Below are 22,092 nucleotides of genomic sequence, written 5' to 3' on the forward strand. Positions count from 1 at the left end.
TCCATAGCTGTTATGCTTTTGAAATGAGTCCGTCTGGGAAGCAAGGCAGACCTCAGCAAATGCTCGTTCCCCGGTCCTGTTTTTTGCAGCATTCCTGTGCACACGATATTTGATAGCTGCCCGGAAGGCAACGGCATCGGGGCCATAGCCATCACCGGGGACGCCAAGTACCTGGCAACCATCTCAGATGCTGAAATCCAGGTACAAGGCCCTTCGGGTCAGCCTTGGAGGGCTGGCTGGCCTGTCGTGCGTCCCGATGGGCAGCTCTGCTCAGGCCACACGGCGTGTGTGATGCTCTCGTGACCGGACTCCGTGGCCCCTTGTCAGGGGCTCTCTGCCTGTGGCTCGGCTCACAGTGCCGTCCTCAGTTCACCGAAGTTACAGGGTTACCACGGGAGGTGTGGAGTACTTCAGCAGCCTTCAGGAACTTTCTCATTCTCCTCTATCTGCTGTTACAGAAAGTTTGCATCTGGAGGTGGACGTTAGCAGTGGAAACGCCAGCGTGTACTCTTGACCTTCCCAAAGAGTATGGGTTTCAGGTGAGCTCAATTGAAGTCTGTAAAGCTCTGCCCGCAGCGTCGCTGAGCCCAGGTCAAAACCTACTTTCTGTTTTACTACTTTTGTTACAGTGCACTAGAGGTCGTAAAGAAACAAAACAAAACACTTTCATCTCCATGATCTCCTTTTATTTTTGAGGCTAGTGGCAGTATTTTTCTGAGCACTTGTTACGTGCCAGATTCTGCCAAGTTCTTTACATACAATCCATGCAAACATGCTGCGTCAGAATACAATCCATGCAAACATGCTGCGTCAGAGTTGTTACTTTAGTAACGCCTGTGGAATGCTACTATTGTTAGATAATTTGTCTGAAGTCACCAGCTAGCAGCCGTTCTTACTCTAGAGGCATGCTCTTAGCTGCTCTTCATATCGGGGAGTTGTTATTAATCTCGGTTTGCTTGAAGTGACTTGCCAAGGGCACCCACAAAGTTTACCCTGCTGTGCTGCATTGTCTTACTCATATTGCATCCTTCATTCATCGCACGCTTGCTGAGGGCCTACTATGCACCAGACACTGTGCAAGCCGCCTACCTGGCCTGCAGGACCTGGAACCCAGTCAGAGGGTCTGGGAGACTAGGCTCAGCCAGGCACACACCATACCGCAGCCTTATGTCCATTTCTCTCCTTCTGCCCAACCCCCCAACTTTCCTCCACTTCCCTGGAAAAAACTTCCTTTTTTTTAAATTTATTTTTTATTTTTTTATTTTAAAAAATTTACATCCAAATTAGTTAGCATGTAGCATATAGTGCAACAATGATTTCAGGAGTAGGTTCCTTAATGCCCCTTCCCCATTCAGCCCATCCCCCCTCCCACACCCCTTCCAGCAACCCTCAGTTTGTTCTCCATAGTTACGAGCCTCTTCTGGTTTTTCCCCCTCCCTGTTTTTGTATTATTTTTGTTTCCCTTCCCTTATGTGAAAAAACTTCCTTACATGTTTTCTAAGCTGAGCTGATATGGTAGCCGCCACCCCTATGTGGGTTTCTCAATTGGGGCAAAAAATGCCTCTGAGATTTTGATAGAGACTGCAAGGAATCTGTAGATCGCTTTGGGTAGTTACTGTTCTCAGAACAATCCACGAGACGTGTTTCCATTTACTTACATCTTCTTGAATTTCCTTCAGCAGTGTTTTATAGTTTGCAGTGTACAAATCTTTCACCTCAATTTATTCCGAAGTATTTTTATGCTATTGTAAGTGGGTCCATTTTCTTTTTCTTTAAAAAAAAATTTTTTTTAATGTTTATTTATTTTTGAGAGGTAGAGCATGAGCAGGGGAGGGGCAGAGAGAGAGTGAGACACAGAACCCCAAGCAGGCTCGAGGCTCTGAGCTGTCGGCACAGAGCCTGATGTGGGGTTTGAACCCACGAACCGTGAGATTGTAACCAGAGCTGAAGTTGGATGCTCAGCTGACTGAGCCCCCACCGGGCGCCCACGTGGATCCATTTATTTTCTTAATCTCCTTCTCGGATTCCTCATTGCTAGTCCTGTGTATAGAAACTCAGCTTATTTTGTGTCCTGAAACTTTGCTGAATACATGCGGCTACTTAAGTTTAAGTCAAATGAAATGAAAGAAAACTACAAATTCATTTCCTCAGTGTCACTACATTCCAAGTACTCATTAGCCACATGTGGCTGGTGGCTGCCGCTTTTGACGGCGCAGATTATCGAACGTCTCCATCTTAAGGTAAAGTGCTATCGGACAGCATTGCAGATAGCCCTAGGCCTGGATGGACTCCCCCGACAGCCTGCTCTGCGTCCCGACTGAGCAGGCTGGACGTGGCTGGAGAGAACCACCCAACTAAGCCGACTCCTTTTACTTGGCATCGAGTCACAAATGTGGAGGGAGCTCTCAGCACTGCCTGGCCATTCTAGTAGGCTGTCTTTTTGGTTTCTAGAGACAACAGTCTCACATCGTCTCCTCCTTCCTCTTCGGTCCTTTCTCTTTACTCTCAGCTGATGGTTTCTCTCATTTTTCATTGAGAAACTGAGAGCCATTGGATACAAACACTGGCCTGCTCTCACCCCCAGGCCTACAACCTGCCTTCAACCTACCACCTTCTCTTATCCCTCTCTCTGCTTGAGAGCCGGGTGCACTGGATCCCTCCCCACTCACGCGGCCCTCGCCTGCAGTGATCAGCTGTCCCTCTGCTGGGTGGTTACCCCCTCCACAAACACACGGGCTTCAGTGTCACTCTTCTTTGGAGAAGAAGCCGCCTCTGACGGTTCATGTCCCTCCAGCTCTTGCCCGCTGCGCCTCTTTCACAGTAAAACGTCTGAGAATGACTGTCCGCACTTGCTTTCTTCCTTCATCTTTTTTGTGCCCCAAACATTTGGTCTCTTTATGTTTTTGTTGCTAAATAAGGTGTCCGTGTAAAATGTGTACATTTTAAGGAAGAGAACGAAATGTACCTGTGTGCTCACTGATGGGTCAAGTAAGAGGACATCATCCAAACCCTGAGTCCCTTTGTCCCCCTTCCCCAATCTCATCTCCAGCCTTGCTTCCCACCTTAACCAGTGTCCCAGGTTTTGTGTTACACATTCCCTTGCTTGCCTTTACACTTTTCCCCAGCAATGTACGTAGCCCTCCGTACTATCCTATTTTGTTTCACCTGTTTTAATCTGGACATATTTGGAGTTCATAACTGCTTCATTCTCTCCGCCTTGTTTCTGAGATTCATCCATGTTGATTATTGAGCTGTAATTCATCAGTTCTCACTGCTGTGTAGTTTCTCCTCGTTTGAGTACAATACAGCTCATTTATCGTACAGTCGATGAAGATTTTGCTGTTTTTCATCTGTCTTCCGCCCACCCACGGATCTACCGAAACTGTCCTTATCACAGTCGCTGGGACTTCCAAGTCAGATGAGCACTATGAAGTCCTCAGGTGCATCCCTGCCTGTGGGCATTTCCGGCTCTCTCACTGGCCTTCTTTCCCAGGCTCTTCTGTGGGCTCTTCCTCATTCACTGCCTACCTTCTACGTGTTGGCGGTCATCAGGGTTTAGTTGTGGGAGCTCCTCCTCTTGCTACACCTTCTTCCTGGCTGTTCTCATCCATTGCCATGGCTTTTAAGTACTGTGTACCCCCCAGGTACATCCCAAAATCCTGCCTCCCTTCTCTGTTTCTACAGCCATCACATCCACCTGCATGACTACAACATCCTCCCATCTGATCTGGGGTCGGTTTTGACGCACTCCTACCAGCCTTCCTGTGGCAGCCAGAGCAGGCAGTTTTTGTTTTTCTTTTCTTTCTTTTCTTTTCTTTTCTTTTCTTTTCTTTTCTTTTCTTTTCTCTTCTCTTCTCTTCTCTTCTTCTCTTTTCTTTTCTTTTTTCTTTTCTTTTATCTTCTCTTCTTCTCTTCTCTTTTCTTTTTTCTTTTCTTTCTCTTCTATTCTCTTCTCTTCTCTTCTCTTCTTCTCTCTCTTTTCTTTTCTTTTCTTTTCTTTTCTTTTCTTTTCTTTACCATTTACTAGTTTTTGAGAGACAGAGACAGAGCACGAGTGGGGAAGGGGCAGAGAGAGGGAGATACAGAATCTGAAGCAGGCTCCGGGCTCTGAGCTGTCAGTACAGAGCCTGATGAGGGGCTTGAACTCACCAACCCTGAGATCATGGCCTGAGCCAAAGCCGGACACTTAGCCCACTGGGCCATCCAGGCGCCCCCAGAGCAGTAGTTCTTAAGCCAAACAAATTATATCCCTCTCTTAAAATCTTTCAGTGACTTCCCATTGGCATGGGAATAAACTTAAACTCCCCCTCCACCTGTCTCCCAACATCTATCCTCCTGTTTATTAATGTTTTATTAGTTTCCATACCCTAGAATTGTACAGGAATGGACTCTTTGTGGAGGACTCTGGCTTCTTTCACTCAATTTAATTTCTGAGATTCATCCATGTTGTTACATGTTTATTCCTTTATATTATTCTTTGTGTCCTTTATTGAGTTAATGCTGAATGGTAGTCGTGTATTGAGTGGATATGACACAATTTGTTTATCTATTCACTGTTGAAAGACATTTGCATTGTTTTCTATCTCTGGCTGTTGAAAACAAAGCTGCATGAACTTTCATGCACGAGTCTTTGTAGGGATATATGCTTCCGTTTCTTCTGGTAATTATCTTTGTTTTTGAAGGTTGTTCTCCCTAACTATAGGATTTTAGGTTGGTAGTTATCTTCTTTCAATACTTTCAGGATATTATTCCACTGTCTTCAGACTTACACCATTTCTATTGAGAAGTCAGCTATCAATCTTATTGTTCCTTCTTTTGAAAGTTATGTGTCTTTCCTTCCGCTCCTGCCCCACTCTGGATGCTTTTTTGATTTTCTGTTAGTTTTCAACAGTTGGCTTTTTTTGTTTTTTGTAATTTTTAAAAAATATATTAAAAATTTTTTAATGTTTATTTTTAAGAGAGAGAGAAAGAGAGAGAGAGAGAGAGTGTGAGTGAGGGGGGAAGGGCAGACAGAGAGGGAGACAGAATCCAAAGCAGGCTCCAGGCTCTGAGCTGTCAGCACAGAGCCCAACATGGGGCTTGAACTCACGGACTGCAAGATCGTGACCTCAGTCGAAGTCGGACGCTCAACCGACTGAGCCACCCGCTCAGGTGCCCCTAAGATGTGTTTCTGGAACCTGTTTTCCAGGGCTACCGGCTGCAGCCCTTCACCCCAGGTTGCAACCAGCCCCTCCCCACTCCACGTACATACCCTGGCAGGACATGTGCCTAAGTCTCCCGGGGGATTTCTGTCCTGTTGTTGCTGTTTGATTTAGTTCCTGCATTTCATGGTTTCCTCGCTTCCATAGTTGCTGCAGGGCTCTTTGGGAAGAGAGCCAGGCAACCCGTGCTATTCACTGCCTTGGCAGGAATCAGAAACTCCTTCCAGTATTTGGCATTCATTCCAAGTTACCTTGTGGCCTTGTCAAATTTAGAAATGTGTATGCAGCAGTTTTTGTCCAAAAGGACACAGAGTAAAGGTTATTAGTGAATATTGTTTGACTTTTGCTTGTTCCAATTTACAGATGATGAGTTATAATAAATAAGACTAAATGAGAAAGGGAACACATTTGAGACCATTAGTTTTAACACTCGATGTTTAGATTATATTCCTGTTGTTTACAAAATGCCATGTCTTTTCTGTTTTATATTCCTATCCAGCTATTTATTATAATAAAAATATTATTTAATTTTAACAGTTTAGCCAGAGAGAAACAGAAAATTTATTGTAATGTAATATATTTCCATACTTTATATTTCAGAACTACCTTACTTTTAATCCAACAAATAATAAAGAATTGGTGAGCAATAGTAAAACACAGGCAATATATTATTTGTGGGTAAGTAGAAATATTTTTGTTTGTCTTAAATATGGGGACAAGTATGTGTTCATTCTCTGAGTACAGATATATTGGTAATGTAACAATATAGTATCTACTTAGGAAGCAATAAATATGTATTGAAATGTTTTTTATGTAATTACAGTTTTTATTTTAGCCCCACTGGAAATTAGTGTATTAAGTCAGAAGCAGATAATTTAAATTAAATTTATTTTTTTTTAAATTTTTTTTTTTAACGTTTATTCATCTTTGAGAGACAGAGACAGAGCATGAGCGGAGAAGGGGCAGAGAGAGGGAGACACAGAATCCGAAACAGGCTCCAGGCTCTGAGCTGTCAGCACAGGGCCTGACACGGGGCTCGAACCCACGAACCGCGAGATCACGACCTGAGCCGAAGTCGGACGCCCAACCGACTGAGCCACCCAGGCGCCCCTCATTTAATTTTTTAAAGTAATGAGTCAAATATTTATTTAAATGTACTTAACAGGTTTAAAATGCAGGGTTTTTCAAGACCTTGCTTTTTATAGATAGGAATTAGCAAACAGATCAGCAATATGTATACTGATACAGGGTGGAATCATGAGATTAAAAAAACATCGAAAGTTAAATATAAACTTACCACAGGACTCAGGAATTCCTAAATGCAAGAGAATGTAAAACAGGCAAGCCAACAAATACTCACATACAGATGTTCATAGGGCAGCATTATTTGCAATAACCAAGAGGTAGAAGCAAGCCAACTGTCCATCAGCTCATGAATGCAGACACAATGTGGCAAATCCATACAATGGAATATGATTCAGCGATAAAAAAAGAAAGAACGAGGCACTGACACCTGCTGCAATGTGGGTGAATCTTGAAAGCATGGTGATGGTGCTAAATGAAGGAAGCCAGACACAGCAAACCACATGCTGTATGATTGCACTGATATGAAATGTCCAGACCAGGAGAACCCAGGGGACAAAGTGCAGAATGGTGGTTTTTGGGGGCTCCGGGAGCCACACGTGGGACTGCTTCATGGAGAGGGGGCTTTCTTTCGGGGTGATAAAAGTGTTCTGGGACTAGGAGAGGTGATGGCTGCACAGCATTTTTAATGTACTAAATGTCACTGGATTACACACTTTAAAATGGTAAATGGTTAATTTTATGTTATGTGGGTTTTACCTCAGTTAAAAATGCAAAACGAAAACACTGATTGAATGAATCACTGATTTTTCAGTGGTAGTCATTACTTCCAGTATTTATTGTAGCTTTAATGCCTTACAAATGTAGAATTCAGATTTGCATTCATTCCCATTTAAAGTCACAACCATTTGTGGCATTTTTTTTTATGTATTTGCTTTTCTTTCAGAATGTTTTCAGATGTTCCTGGAGGCAGCAGGCTCCCTTATCTATAGAGATTGCAAAGCTCTGGGCCTGTTTAGATGCATTTGTTTTGATTTTGTGGTTATATTCTTCTTTTGGAAACCAGGTCTTTTTTTTTTAGTAGTGATTATTTTTTCTGTACTTAACAGTGTGAAGAGAGAGATATACTTGCTCACAGTGCCCCACATTTAACAGAAAAAGTGAGTATGCCTGTTCCACTTTTATATGTCAGAGTTTGTGCAGAGTAAATATGTATGTGTGAGCTTAGTCGCTTTGGGCTACTCTTGGTGTCTTGATATTAAACCACTGGGAAATCATTTGAATTTTTTACTTGGGTCCTTCACCATATTGAATTGCCAGCTGGAAATAATGGACTTTTGTTCAAAATAAAATATTATGGAAATGATAGTTGACTACCCTGAGAAAATATCCAAAAGAGTGATAGATTTACTAATGTGAGTGTGTGTGTGTGTGTGTGTGTGTGTGTGTGTGTGAGAGACACAGAATGAAAATTAATTTGGAGTGATATAATAGTTGAACATGAGTGGATCCTTTTTAAGCCACCCAGTTTTCAGAGCAATAAAACCTGATGTGGGGTATTGGGAGGTTTAAGAACCAGGGGGAAGGCAGTGCAGCAGGGGTTGGAGGAAACTGTTTGTCTTGCCTACTCGCCTCCAGCTGTCCCGTCCAAGGTGGAACTGGGGTCCTGTCTCCTACAGCATTTTCTGCATTTGACACCCATGTCACCTGCCCCCAGCGAGCATCTTATGATGTTTCTTCTTTCATTCTTCACTCTTGTTATGATTTATAGGAACTTATTAAGAGGGCATGCCAAAAAAAAAATATGAGATGGATGAATACAAGGAGAGAATATTCTGTCTGCAAGCTCTTTTTCATAAATCAAAGTTTTCGCAAAATAAAGTCAGTTCTCATTGTTCGTGGCAGTTACGTTGGATCAAGTCTCTGCAGACCTCAGATAGTGAATACGAAGTCATTGCTCCTAGGTGAAATACACGATTAGGTTCCTGCCGGCCTCTGGTCATTAACATTTTCGTCAACAGATAGATGCATAACCTCGTTTTATGTATGTTTTTGTTTAAAGACACCGTATTTAATATGTAATGTTGATTCATTAACTTTGACTCACAACCAACAACTCTGGAACATATGCCTGAATGAAGTTTATCTAACTCAGGTCTGTCCTCTGGAAGGCACATTGTAGCCTTCCTGCACTCAGGAACGCTACACAGCATTTCAGTATCTTGTTTGGGGCCAGTTTAAGTACTGAAATCGCCAACAAAAAGCACCTCATAACTGCAAACAACATGGCACTAAACAGACCACGAAAAGGACACTTGTTTACAATTTGAGAGCTGAAGTAAGGCAGAGCGCATCCTTGCTTGACCTCAGCTAGGAACGTGCGCCTAGGGAGAGTCCAGTTTTTTTGCCTCTCTGCACATGTGCACGTCCGCAAATGATCATTGAAAGTCCCACAAGGATTGATTTGGGTTATAAATAAATTTCAGCGAGGAGGTGAATTTGCAGATACAGAACCCACAGTGAGGATTGTCTGTAGTTTGAAATGATGAAAATGCCTTGTATTGAATCAGAGCTGCTCTTAGAAAGAACTTGACGCCCTTGCTTAACCAGCTATTGTTTTCCTGACCCTCTTGTGTTCAGGGCAATAGAGGTAAACCGTAGAGTCTTGTCTGTGTAGTTGGGAGAACCGGGCAGCAGACATGCGGTCTTGCGTGACAAAATGTGGAGTTTCTTAGATTTACTCATTTGTTAAATATTCACTGTGGGGCTCCACTCACTGCTCTGGGTTCTTTCTATACTTCATCTCTAAGATGTTGCCTAAGAGAGATGGCCTAGTGCCTTATTTTTTTGTAGCACACATTTCATAAGGAGTCAGGGGCATTTCTGTACTGTATGGTACTTAATTTCTACTGATGGGAAAAAAGGCTATAATTATGAGACTGGGATAATTACTTTATGATATCTTACAACCGGAGCATGCTCACAACAGACATTAGTCTCTTTATCAGTCTCTGAAACCCCTTACTCTGAAAGTAAGAGAAGTTGAACAGGTATAAACAAGCGATTAACCACTCTTTCATTTGATTTAAGCAAACAGTTTAATTAGCACAGTACATAACCCTTCACTTGGCTCTGAGCAAACCTTCAGAGGCTCAGAACTGCCTGCACCCCGGCAATCCACGAGGGAGAGATTTGTTAGTGATTGTTTTGTTTAAGTTTTATCTTTTTCCTACTGTATTTCAATGTAATATTATAAAATGTCATATTGATAAATGTTTTGTTTTATATTTATTACCAACGGTAACTTGTAATCTGTCTTTTGAAATGCAGACGTTCAACAAGCTCGTGGGAAAATTAACCCAGTCAGTCTTTCATTTGAATTTAACACAAATACTCTCAGCAACAATGGAAGGGAAGCTGGTTGTCTGGGACATATACCGCCCCCCATCGTCTGCCTCCGCCTCTCTGGACTTTCCTCATATCAAACCTTGTAAATTGGTTCATTTGCAGAAAGAGGGCATCACTGTGCTTACTACAGTTGATAGGTAATTAACTTAATTAAAAAGTAGCTATCAAGGATTACAAAAGTATTTTAAAACCCTTTTGGATGTATACATGTATTTTGTATATGCATAGAATATTTCTGGGGAAATTCGTTATTAACTGGGAATGTTTGTTGCCTCTGAGGAAAAGAATGGAGAAGTAGGATCAGGGTGGGGGTTAGATTCACCTCTTTTTATAGTCTCATTTGTACTAATTGGTTTGCTTTTATTATTATTTTTTTAATCATGGGCATATATTACTTTTAAAAATCCCTTTGTGTTGGTGAAACAAAAAGTGACTTGTTTTTTCTTCCACACTAATTCGACTTTATTTTGCACCCTAAATTTTACATACTTTAATTTTAAGAAAATAATGTGAATAACTATGTTGGGGTTTTTTTCTGATTACAAAGTAACACTTACCAGGGTCCCTGAGTGGCTCAGTTGGTTGAGCCACTCAGGGACCCTGACTTCGGCTCAGGTCATGATCTCACAGTCTGTGAATTCAAGTCCCATGTATGGCTCTCTCTTGTCAACACAGAGCCTGCTTCAGATCCTCTGTCTCCCTCTTTCTGCCCCTTCCCCACTGGTTCTCTTCCCCCCGCCCCTCTCAGAATGAATGAATGAATAAATAAATAAATAACACTTACCCATTATGAAAAGATGAAATACAACAGACCTTTATGAAGTTCACTGACTTGAGAGGTTGTGGGGGCTCAGAGAGGATCATTAAAAGCCTTAGTCTCAGATAGAAAGGGGTTTACATTCTAGGTGCATCTGTTCCCTGCTGAGGGACCCTGGGCAAGGGACTTTGCTGAGCCTCCATCTTTCCATCTGTAAAATGGGCATAACAATACTATCTCTCTCAGAGTGATTTTATGGGGATTTTGTGACACAAAGCATGTAAAACTTGTAACACATCGTCTGGCACAAGGGAGCCCTAGGTGAAAAAGTTAGTATGCTAGAGAAGTTCCCAAAAGTGATGGAGAAAATTGCCAAATGACAAGGACCATGCCCATATAATTGGAGCCACTGTGCCATCTGCTTTCCAAAAGCCCTGCTTTCATTTTCATTTCTTTTTTTTTTTTAATTTTTTTTTCAACGTTTATTTATTTATTTTTTGGGACAGAGAGAGACAGAGCATGAACGGGGGAGGGGCAGAGAGAGAGGGAGACACAGAATCAGAAACAGGCTCCAGCCTCTGAGCCATCAGCCCAGAGCCCGACGCGGGGCTCGAACTCACGGACCGCGAGATCGTGACCTGGCTGAAGTCGGACGCTTAACCGACTGCGCCACCCAGGCGCCCCTCATTTCTTTTAATAAAGGGAGCAGTGAGGGTCTGGCATGGCTTTTCAAAGAGAAATGTAAATTGCCGTCCTCACGTAGTGGTGTGGAGAAGACAGTGATGGAATTGCCGCTGATGATGAACCAACCTTTAATTACTTGGGGGTTAGGGCCAGTGAAGACCAGCCCTCTGTTCCCCTCTCTCCGTGTTGAATAAAACCCAGACGGGACCAGGGAGCCCATGAAGGAAAGGTCTTGAAAATACTTGGCTTGTTTTGCCTTTTCTGTCCAGCAGAGGGCAGTGAAAGGTGTTCTAGCCAATTACTCTGCCCACCTGCCTCGCTTATTAATCAGAAACCTCATTTAATCACTTTGCATATATGAGAGGAAATTCATCCCCCTGCCCCCCCCCTTAGAATTACGTTAGAGGCTTTTTTTTAAAAAAGCCCATTTGGAATGGATCTGAGGACTGGAAATAAAAGCCATTTTGTCACGCGGCACTGCCTTTGGCTGTGATGACTGGACAGGGTTTTACGATGGCTCTAACAACAGTGCCTTCTTGTAAAGCAGCTTGTGTCCTATTGCCAGGCTGGGTGATATCGGAGGGCTGGTAGACGGTTTCACGGCAGAGAATGTAAATCACTGCCCATTGCCACTGCACATGGCTGATCTGGGAAGGCAGGGAGAGTAAAGCAAGAGCACAGAGTTTGCATTAGGTACGCCTGCATAGTCTAGCCACAGGGCCTGATAGGGTTGCCTTGTATAAGTATATCCCGTACGTTATTTGGGACATACTTAAGCTAGAAGATTACTCATTGTTTAACTGAAATTCAAATTTAATTGGGCAACCTCCATTTCTATTTGCTAAATCTGGCAAACCCAGGCCTTGAGCAAATTTCTCAACTTCTCTGAGCCTGAGTTTCCTAGATGTAAAGTGGAATAACAGTAAAATCAGCCTTGGATGGTAGTATGAAGTCAAGTTTTGACAGTTCCCAGAGTCTAGAGCCTGACATATGATTAGCTGTTCAATAGATATCTGGTCCTTATTACAGTTAGCTAACAAACTCACGTTTTTCTCCATTTCAGCTATATTGTCACAGGTGATATTAGAGGTAACATTAAGTTCTACGATCGCACCCTGTCCATTGTTAACTGGTACAGCCACTTCAAACTGAGCTCCATAAGGACCCTGTCCTTTTCAAAGACCCCAGCAGCTCCGCCTACCGAAAAATCAAACTATCCTCCAGACTGCACTTTAAAAGGTGACCTTTTTATCGTAAGGTAAGTTGTTAATGAATCTAGTCATTTGAGTGGCCAAAAAAATGATTGATGTCTTATAGTTGGCATGCGGTGGAATGTTCACCTTGTTCCTAGCATATGTGACAGAACAGGATTGCTCAGTCCTTTGCAGGGCTCGAAGATGGATCTCCAAGGCTGATTATCATCCCTATTTAATCATTTTTTAAAATGAGGCATTATTTTCGTATTAAGACTCTTCAGCGACTGGAAGCTGGAAAGGGCTTATCCCTGAGTTCTAATCTCTGTTGTGTTTGGAGTCCCTCGCTGTAGCTTGGTGTCTCTTCTCCAGGCCGAGTTTGCCCTAGCGCTGCGGTTAAAGGCATTTGATAATTAATAGCCATAACATTTCGAGACTGAATTATGTGCGAGTCTGCTTAATTACCCTTGCCGTATTTGCAGGCACATCTGTATGTGTGCACCAAACTCCATATTTGCATACACAAATGAATATTTGCATGTGCAGATTAGCTAATTGTACAACTGACTGTCCATCTGCATACTTAATGACTCAATTTACATGTAGAAATGTGGGCTTTTTCACTTGCAAATGGAAGCTGTTGGGTATTGGTAGTATATTTTTGGAGATGGTGGGTTAATAATGTCACTAAATTACAGACGACAGAGGCGTTTCATGTGCAATTAGAAGCAGAATAGCTGGCGTGCCCCGCTCCCTGCAAACGCTGATAGTGTCTGGTCTCTCCCTGGCAAACAGGAATCTTATCATCGGAACATCTGACGCTACAGTGTACCACTTAACGACAGACGGGACCAAACTTGAGAAGTTATTCGTGGAGCCCAAGGATGCCATTTGTGCCATCTCCTGCCACCCGTATCAACCCCTCCTCGCCATTGGGAGTCTCTGTGGGATGATCAAAGTGTGGGATTATGAAAAGAAAAAATACCTTTTCAGCAGGGTCTTTGAGAAGGGGCTCGGCATCCAGAGTCTAACCTATAACCCTGAAGGTATTTTCATTTCATCAGCCTGTCTTAGTCTCCAAATCAAAAACAGACCCAAATGGCTGCAGCTCTTGGCTGTAACAGCTCCAGGAAGTTCACCTTGACCGCACTCCCCCCAGCAGGCCAGAGGACTGGACCTTGTCCCTCTGGACCCTGCGGCGTTCGGTGCCTAGTAGTCTCTGAGCACTCATCCCAGAGACTCCTGCTTTTCAGTCTATTTCTCCATCCAGGGTCCTTGTCCGTCATGTTCATTGCTGTCTCCTCAGCACCTAGAACAAGGCCTGGCCCGGAGTCTATGTTTCTTCAATGAATGAAGTCCTTTACCAGCATTGTTCTCTGGCCTGTGATTTCAGGAGTCCTTCTTGGAGCCGGCTTCACCGAAGGGACAGTTTACATCCTCGATGCAATGTCCTTAGAAAACCAAATCCCGGAGCCTTTCAAATATTCCAGAACCAGCGTGACTCACGTCAGCTTCTCGCATGACTCCCAGTACATGGCAACTGCTGTAAGTGTTTCCACTGTGTGCCATCCAGTGGTCTAGCAGCCTTGTTTACGACCAAAAGGGAGAGAAGACTGGGGGCGGGGGTGGGGGGGTGGGGGTGGGCGGGGATCGCTGGCGAGTGACTGCTGATGGGTTCGGGGTTCTTTGAGGGGTCATGTAAATGCTCTAAAATTGTGGCATGGGGCAGAGCTCTGTGAGTACACTAAAAACCATGGAGTTGCACACTTTAAAGGTGTGAATTGTGTGGAGTGTGAACTGTATCTCCACAAAGCCGCTGGAAAGGGGGTGGGGGAGACTCTCGCTCGAAAACAAGACCGGGCCTCAGGACTTGCGGACTGGGATTTGGCCATCCTGACAGCTCATTTTGGTGTGTTGGTTTCTGGACCCCTTTCTCGGCATCCATCCTTTCATCTTTCTCTTTGATTTTTGACAAGATGACATTCTCATTCATCTCAAAGCACAGTCTTCCCTGGTGTTTTGGATTCTGTTCCTTCCCTCTGTGAATAGGGCTCTTAAGCTCAGTAAAGATTTTCTGAGACCTTTAACCTCTCCCTTCCTGCCAGCTCTCCTGGTCTGCAATGCGCAAGTCTTGCCTTGATGTGGGGTGAGGAGTAAGAGCCACCATGTCCCCCATGCTCTCCCACCCCTGCCTCTGTGCCCGGCTCCTCCTCTGGTCCTGCCTGTACGGGCCCAAAGCTGAGCCTCCGCGCCCCTGCAGCACCTGACTTTGGCGCCCCCTTCCCTCAGGCTGCTCTCACACACTCTCCTACCCAGTTCACTCTCAGCCATGATACTATTTAGAACTTACATGTTTTAAGTTTTGTGTAGCTGGATACAGAGAAGGGAGGACAAAGGCAAAAGAGTCAGGGTTTCATTTTTCCACACAGAAAGAGGTGGGGACCAGAAAGAAGGGTAAGGCCACAGTGTCAGTGTCTCTCTCCCCGACAATTACCTTCATGGGTTATCTACTGTTAACCTTAATATGTTCCTCTGTAAAATGGGTATTGTTGTTTTTTTTTAATTTAACGTTTATTCATTTTTGAGAGATAGAGAGGGACAGAGCATGAGTGGGGAAGGGGCAGAGAGAGGGAGACACAGAATCTGAAGCAGGCTCCAGGCTCCGAGCTGTCAGCACAGCGCCCGACACGGGGCTTGAACTCACGAACTGAGAGATCATGACCTGAGCTGAAGTTGGACGCTCAACTGACTGAGCCACCCAGGCACCCCAAATGGGTGTTATTTTATTACTTGCTCTGATAGACTAAAATTTATTTTTGGATAAAATAGTCTTCTTTATTATTCTTTTTATTGTTTTAGAGATACAGCACAGACAAGAGTGGGGGGTGGGCAGAGGGAGAGAGAAAGAGAGAATCTCAAGCAGGTTCCATGCTGTCATCACAGAGCCTGACATAGGGCTTGATCTCACAACCCTAGGATCATGACCTGAGCTCAAATCAAGAGTTGAATGCTCAACCGACTGAGCCACCCGGGTGCCTCTTGGATAAAATATTCTAACGGCAACATGAAAAACATGTACGAAAAACAGTATGAAAAACATGATGATGATTTTCAAGTTACAAAACCTAGCAAGGAATGACTTGTACTCTTTTGCTCCTATTCAGGATGTACGTTTTACCGTGTCTGTTTATGTGGTGGTAGTCAGAAATGGACACAGGGTCTGGGAATATCTGGCAAGACTTCGTTCTCATCGCAAAAGCATTTGCAGTCTCCTGTTTGGGGTTCATCTGGACAGCAATGAGCCGAGACTGCTGAGCCTCGGGAAAGACAGGCTCTTGGTAAGCCGTTCAGTGTCCGTTTATCTCACCACTGGGACTGTGTGTATTTCATTCTTGTTGTGTCCCTGGCATCTGGTATAGCACTGGGCCCACAGTGCATGTTGGAGAAAATGAGTGTACAGCATAACATAGTAGCATAAACATCTCTGGGTCGATGCTTGGTCTCAAGGATGTGCAAAAGCAATGCTCCTTCAGTAGAAGCTGTGTTTGAAAGGTTGAATCTGGATCCCAGGCTAGTGACCTGTGGCCCCACCCTCTCCCGCGATGCTGGACAGAGGCCGCAGCAGCTCCCAGGCAGCCACACGGTCGGTCGGGAGGGTCAACGGGTGGTACACAGACAGCCACCTGCACCCACACGGCTGTTACATTTGTCACTTTTAGTACAGGATTCAGTAAATTACATGCAATAGTCAACACCTCATTATAAAACAGGCTTTGTGGTGGATGACAGTGCCCAACTGGAGGCTCATGTCCGTGTTCTGAGCACGTCTAAGGCGGGCCAGGCTAGGCTGCGGTGTTCCCTAGGGTAGGTGTGTTAAATGCATTTTTGACTTACGATAGGTTTATTGGGATGTAACCCCATCGTGAGTCAAAGAAGTTCTGTTTCTATCCATCTTAACTTCCTTCCTCGCTCCCTCCCTTTCCTCCATCCCTTTGTCTCCTTTATTATGGCCACCCATCCATTCATTCATCCTGGCCTGGCCACCAAAATCTACCTATGGGTGAAATTCAGCAAGCTGCTAATTTATCATGGTCAAGTGCTGAGATTTAGATATGAATTAGTTCCCACCCTCAAAGAGTTCCCAAGATAATGTTAAGGGAGACAGTATAACATAACTGTGAGAGTTCAGGTTTTGGAGTCAGTTGGAACCTAAATTTGAATTCTCACCCTACCAGTTCTTAGCTGTGTGACCTTGGGCAAGCCACTGAACCACTCTGAACAGGTTTTCTAATCTGTAAAATGGGCACAATGGTACGACTTGACAGGGGAGTCATGAGTGTTAAATGGCAACATGTTTTTAAGGTGCTTAGCTCACTGTCTTTGCTCATAAGGAATGCTCCATAATGGCAGCTTATTAGGAGCAAGGGTCTAAGCAAGTCTTCTCTTAAGAGGCCCAACATAGGGGCGCCTGGGTGGCGCAGTCGGTTAAGCGTCCGACTTCAGCCAGGTCACGATCTCGCGGTCCGTGAGTTCGAGCCCCGCGTCGGGCTCTGGGCTGATGGCTCAGAGCCTGGAGCCTGTTTCCGATTCTGTGTCTCCCTCTCTCTCTGCCCCTTGCCCGATCATGCTCTGTCTCTCTCTGTCCCAAAAAAATAAATAAACGTTGAGAAAAAAAAAATTAAAAAAAAAAAAAAAAAAAAAAGAGGCCCAACGTTGTTTCCCCCAGAATAAGACTGTGGGTTGACTTCATTTGGCTCAGTCCTCATGTGTGAACATCTGGGCTCCTCTGCAGATCGAGTATAATCTTCTTAAGAGCTCCAAAGACCACCTGGAAGTCCTGGACATTCACCGAACCGATCAGGGCAACTACCCTACCTGTATGGTCTGGTACCCACCACTCACCAGGGAACTCTTCCTGCTCATTTGCAACAGTGGCTACAAAGTGAAACTTTTTAATTCCACCACGAAAATGTGCAGGTAAGCAGCAGGAGCCTCCCACTGATGCAGAAATCAGTTCCTCGGCCCCCAGCTTATTTCACGTCCCAGCTCATGGACCCATGAGCAGCTTGGCTACCTTTACTCACACTCACTTTGCAGAGGAGGAAAGAAAGGCATGGAAAAGTTGAGAAATTCTCATCCAGGGTCACGTGGCTGGGAAGTTGCCAGAGGCAGGATGCAAATCCAGAGCCCTCTTCTGAGCCCAGCCCTGCACAGAGATGAGGGACCCAGAGCTCAGTGCCTGAGACCCTGTGAAGGAACCCGAGAAGTTGCTGATGCTTTATAAACTCTCCTATCCTTCCCTCGTGGATAACAACAGATATTTTCACTTGAATACTACCACTTGTGTGATTTTTAAAAAAAGATTTTATTATTATTTTTTAAGTAATCTCTGCACCCAACGTAGGGCTCAAACTCACAACCCCGAGATCAAGAATCACATGTTCTACCGACTGAGCTAGCCAGATGCCCCTAATTGTGCAATTTTTCTTACTCTTGGTTCCTAAAGGAGTTTTTCAGTTTACCTGAAGGCATTCGTGTGTTCCGCAGTATTCACCCAGCCCCTACCTGAGCCAGGTTCTGTCCGAGGTGCTGAAGGTGGAGATGCAAACAGCATTGTTCCTGCCACCATGGAATTTGCATCTTGGTGGGGGAGTGGAGTTCGTGGGAGTTCTGGGCCGGGTCCATGTTTGAGGTCAGGAGCACATGGTGCTTTAAAGCCATGAGATGAGAGAAGATTCCAGAAGGGAAAAGTGTATAGAGGAGCGGCCAAAGGACCAAGCCCAGGGCATCTTCAAAGCTGAGCCTTTCAGAGCAGCAGCCTCTCCATCCTGAAGTAGGTCTACATCTGTGCTTGGCACTTGTGCTGCTAGGCCTGGCCCCCAGGGTTTGCTCCTCCTGATAGATACAGATTATGGTGCATTGTCCCTGCACCAGGGCTCTGCACTCTTCTTCAACAACGCTCCCAAGTATTATCCCACTGAGGTTCTGACATGCAACAGAAATTGCTGCTCAGGAAAGGATGAGACTTAATCCTTGAACCTAGTTCTGACTCTGTCCTCTACTTCGCACCACTGAGTGCCGGTGCAGCCCTTGCTTTGGGTGCATCCCCTCTCTGCCTGTGGTTTGGCTGCCTTGTGGTATGGCTGGCAAGATCAGAGGCGTGGAGGCTGGAGAAACACAGAGGTGAGAACTCATTAGTGACCTCACCTGGGAGAAAGAAGTGAGAAAACTGGCCAATAGCAGCTGGCCCTATGCTTGAGGAAGATCATCGTTTTGAAATGTTTCTCAGTAAGATAGGTCCTCAAAGGATCACCATCATCTTCTTCTTCTTCTTCCTTTTTTAGACATTTGTTTCCAGAAGGGTACAAGGAAAAATGACTGAGAAATGCTATGTCATGTGGCATGAATAGGAGAGAAATCCAGCACAACTTTTTTTTTAATGTTAAAACACTGGGAAAGAGACATTTGAAAGATACATGGCAAAAGAATTTTAGGGCGATCCTGGAATCTTCGTACATCATCTTTAATGGAAACAAACCTTTTGGACATGGACTATCCCATAGATATGCAAGTCCTGAGAAAATCTGACTTTGCCAAGCAGATAGATTGGGCATGGAGGGCCCCCAGGATCGAAGTTCCTGCTAACAATTACTAAGCAGAGACCTAGAGCCACACAGTTAGAGGAGTTTCTGCCATTGATAATCAGTTGGAAATTAGCATAAGGCATCTTTTTATTTTTATTTAAAAATTTCTTTTCATAAAACATCTTTTACTATTTTTTTCAGAGGACAGCCTGAGCAGGGGAGGGGGAGAGGAGAGAGAGAGAGAATGTCAGGCAGGCTCCATGCTGAGCGTGGAGTCCAAAGTGGGGCTTGATCTCATGACCCCAAGACCACGACCTGACCTGAAATCGAGAGTTGGACATTTAACCAACTGAGCCACCCAGGTGTCCCTTAAAAAATAATTTATCGAAGTGAAATTCAATAACACAAAACATAAAAACTAGGGTCACCTGGGTGGCTCAATCGGTTGAGTGTCTGACTTCAGCTCTGTCTCTCTCTCAAAAAAATAAACATTTAAAAAAACAGAAAAACTAACCGTTTTATTTTTTAATTTTGTTAATGTTTGTCTATTTTTGAAAGAGAGAGAGAGAGAGTGAGCACAAGCCGGGGAGGGGCAGAGAGAGAAAGGGAGACAGAGAATCCAAAGCAGACTCCAGGTTCCGAGCCATCAACGCGGAGCCCAACATGGGGCTTGAACTCACGAACTGTGAGATCATGACATGAGCCAAAGTCAGATGCTTAACTGACTGAGCCACCTAGGCACCCCAAAACTAACCATTTTAACGTGAACAATTCACTGGCATTTAATGCATTCACAATGTCATGCAACAACCACCTGTATCTAATTCCAAAACATCTCCATCACTCCAGAGTAAAGCCCTTTGCATAAAGCATCTTTTAAGTTGTAGGAATAATAAGGCCTCATAACCACACTTACTTGGGTAAGAAGTGCCTTTTCATGATAAATCCAAAACAATTTTAAAATGCATTAAAAAATATCTAGACCTTAAAAAGGCAGTTCGCAGAAAAAGGCCAATAAACCTATGAGCAGATGTTCACTAGTGTATCAAAGATGTAGATGAAAGCAAGACATCATTGTTCACGAACGAGATTAGCAAAGATAAAGTTGACCAACAGTGCACAGTGTTGGCAAAGGTGTAGGGGGGTGGGCACTCTCTGCCTGCTGGGGAGATGTGGAAACTGGGGCATCCTTTGGGAGAGCAATTGTTGCCCGCTGTTAATTTGCATCATGTTGTCTGACGTCTAGGAATGTAGCCCACAGACGTCCTCACCCAGTATGCCAAGACATAAGTAAAAGGATGTCTTGTTTGAAAATATTTTCAAAAGTGGAAACAATCCAGATGTCCATTAATAGGGGATTGGTTAAATGATGGCTTGTTACTACGCTGAAACATGATACTGCTTGTAGAAAAGAAAAAAAGAGGGGCATCTGGGTGGCTGGGTTAAGCATTTGTCTTGATCAGCTCAGGTCTTGAGCTCAGGGTCGTGAGTTCAAGCCCCACACTGAGCTCTGTGCTAGGTATGAAGCCTACTTAAAAAAAAGAAAGAAAAAAAATCAGCTTTCTGTGTAGTATCATGCAACTATCTCTATGACATACTATATTTTCATATACAATGGTGTTTCCATAATTTATATAATTTTCACATAAAATTATAATTATATAGGTTAGAATACATAAAAGAAATTCTCAAGTCTCAGACACCAGACTGTTACCCACAATTATCTCGGGATGAAAGAGTGCAGCAATGTGGGGGTCTAGGTAGACTGTCTATCTTATGCATGTCTAAATGTGTGAAATTGTTTACAATGAATATGTAATACTTTTTTAATTAGAAGCAAAAGATGCTAACTTTATGAAATTGTCAGATATGCTTAACAATGGTGACAGTTACATTGTCTGGCTCCTACTATGTGCCAGAAATTGTTCCAAGTGCTTTATGTATATTAACCTACTTAATGTTTACCACTGACTCCTGGGGCAGGTGCTGTCATTGTCATTGTCCCCATTTACTGTTGAGGAAGTGGAAGCATCGGGAGGCTGAATAGTTCGACCTTTTTTTTTTGTTTGTTTACTTACAATTTAAATCAAGATACGTTTTACATATAAAATTTACCCCTTTTCAGTGGTTTTTACTATATTTACAAAGTTGTACAATCATCACCACTGTCTAATCCAAGAGCATTTTCATCACCCCAAAAACAAACCCTGCACCCATTAGCAGCCACCCCCCATACCCTCCTTCCTTCCTTGCCCAACTCCTGCCCCACTCCTGACAGCCACCAATCTGCATCTGTCTCTGTGCATTTATCTATTATGGATATTTCGTGTGTATGGAATTATGCCTGTGTGACGTTTTGTGTCTGGCTTATTTCACTCAGCATCTGTGGTGTGGCATGTTTCAGTGTTCATTTTTATGGCTGAATAATACTCCATTTTATAGATGTATCCCATTTGGGGGCACCTGGGTGGCTCAGTCGGTTAAGTGCCTGACTCCGGCTCAGGTCATGATCTCACAGTTCGTGAGCTCGAGCCCTGCATTGGGCTCTGTGCTGACAGCTCAGAGCCTGGAGCCTGTTTCCAATTCTGTCTCCATCTCTCTCTGACCCTCCCCTGCTCACGCTCTGTCTCTCTTTCAAAAATAAATAAACATAAAAAAAATGTCTACCTCATCTGTCTATTCATTCACCTGTTGGTGGACATCGGTGTTGTCTCTGTGTTGGGCTCTTATGAACATTTGTGTGTAGGTTTCCATGCAGATACATGTCCCATTTCTCTTGGGTAGAGACCTGGGAGTAGAAGTGCCAGATCACATAGTAACTGTTTAACCATGATGAGGAGCTGCCAGACTGGTTACCAAACAGTGCCACCCGCTCACGTTCCCACCAGCGGTGTGTGACAGCCCCACGTCCTCCACGTGGGATTCAAATCAGTCTTCTCTTAGCCATGGTCTCCCCACCTCTGTCCACTCAGGGATACTTGGGGAAGGTCCTCGGACATCCCCACACAGGGTGACTTGTGGCTAACCAACGTGTGGTCCCTCAAGTGGCTGTTTAGCATTTCTGACATTTCACCTAAGTCTCCATGTGTATGACCCTGACCATGGATCATCCAACCTGATCCCCCCCGCCCCCGGCCCCCTGAAGCATCCTGCAGCCCGGCCAGCATCTGCCCTCACAACTG

General features: G+C 44.2%; 1 protein-coding gene across 1 annotated transcript in view; it reads left to right on the forward strand.

Annotated features, from left to right (window-relative positions):
* CFAP251 (cilia and flagella associated protein 251) overlaps positions 1 to 22,092 on the forward strand; it is a 68,710-nt gene that overhangs the window by 15,928 nt on the left and 30,690 nt on the right. The window contains exons 7-16 of the mRNA XM_032595411.1: positions 90 to 201; positions 459 to 539; positions 5,802 to 5,879; positions 7,394 to 7,444; positions 9,615 to 9,829; positions 12,197 to 12,391; positions 13,122 to 13,372; positions 13,720 to 13,871; positions 15,491 to 15,664; positions 17,119 to 17,303. Coding sequence (XP_032451302.1) covers positions 90 to 201; positions 459 to 539; positions 5,802 to 5,879; positions 7,394 to 7,444; positions 9,615 to 9,829; positions 12,197 to 12,391; positions 13,122 to 13,372; positions 13,720 to 13,871; positions 15,491 to 15,664; positions 17,119 to 17,303 — 1,494 coding nt within the window. The remainder of the gene's footprint in view (positions 1 to 89; positions 202 to 458; positions 540 to 5,801; positions 5,880 to 7,393; positions 7,445 to 9,614; positions 9,830 to 12,196; positions 12,392 to 13,121; positions 13,373 to 13,719; positions 13,872 to 15,490; positions 15,665 to 17,118; positions 17,304 to 22,092) is intronic.

Source organism: Lynx canadensis, chromosome D3 (assembly GCF_007474595.2).
Source record: "Lynx canadensis isolate LIC74 chromosome D3, mLynCan4.pri.v2, whole genome shotgun sequence".
Lineage (NCBI taxonomy): Eukaryota > Metazoa > Chordata > Mammalia > Carnivora > Felidae > Lynx > Lynx canadensis.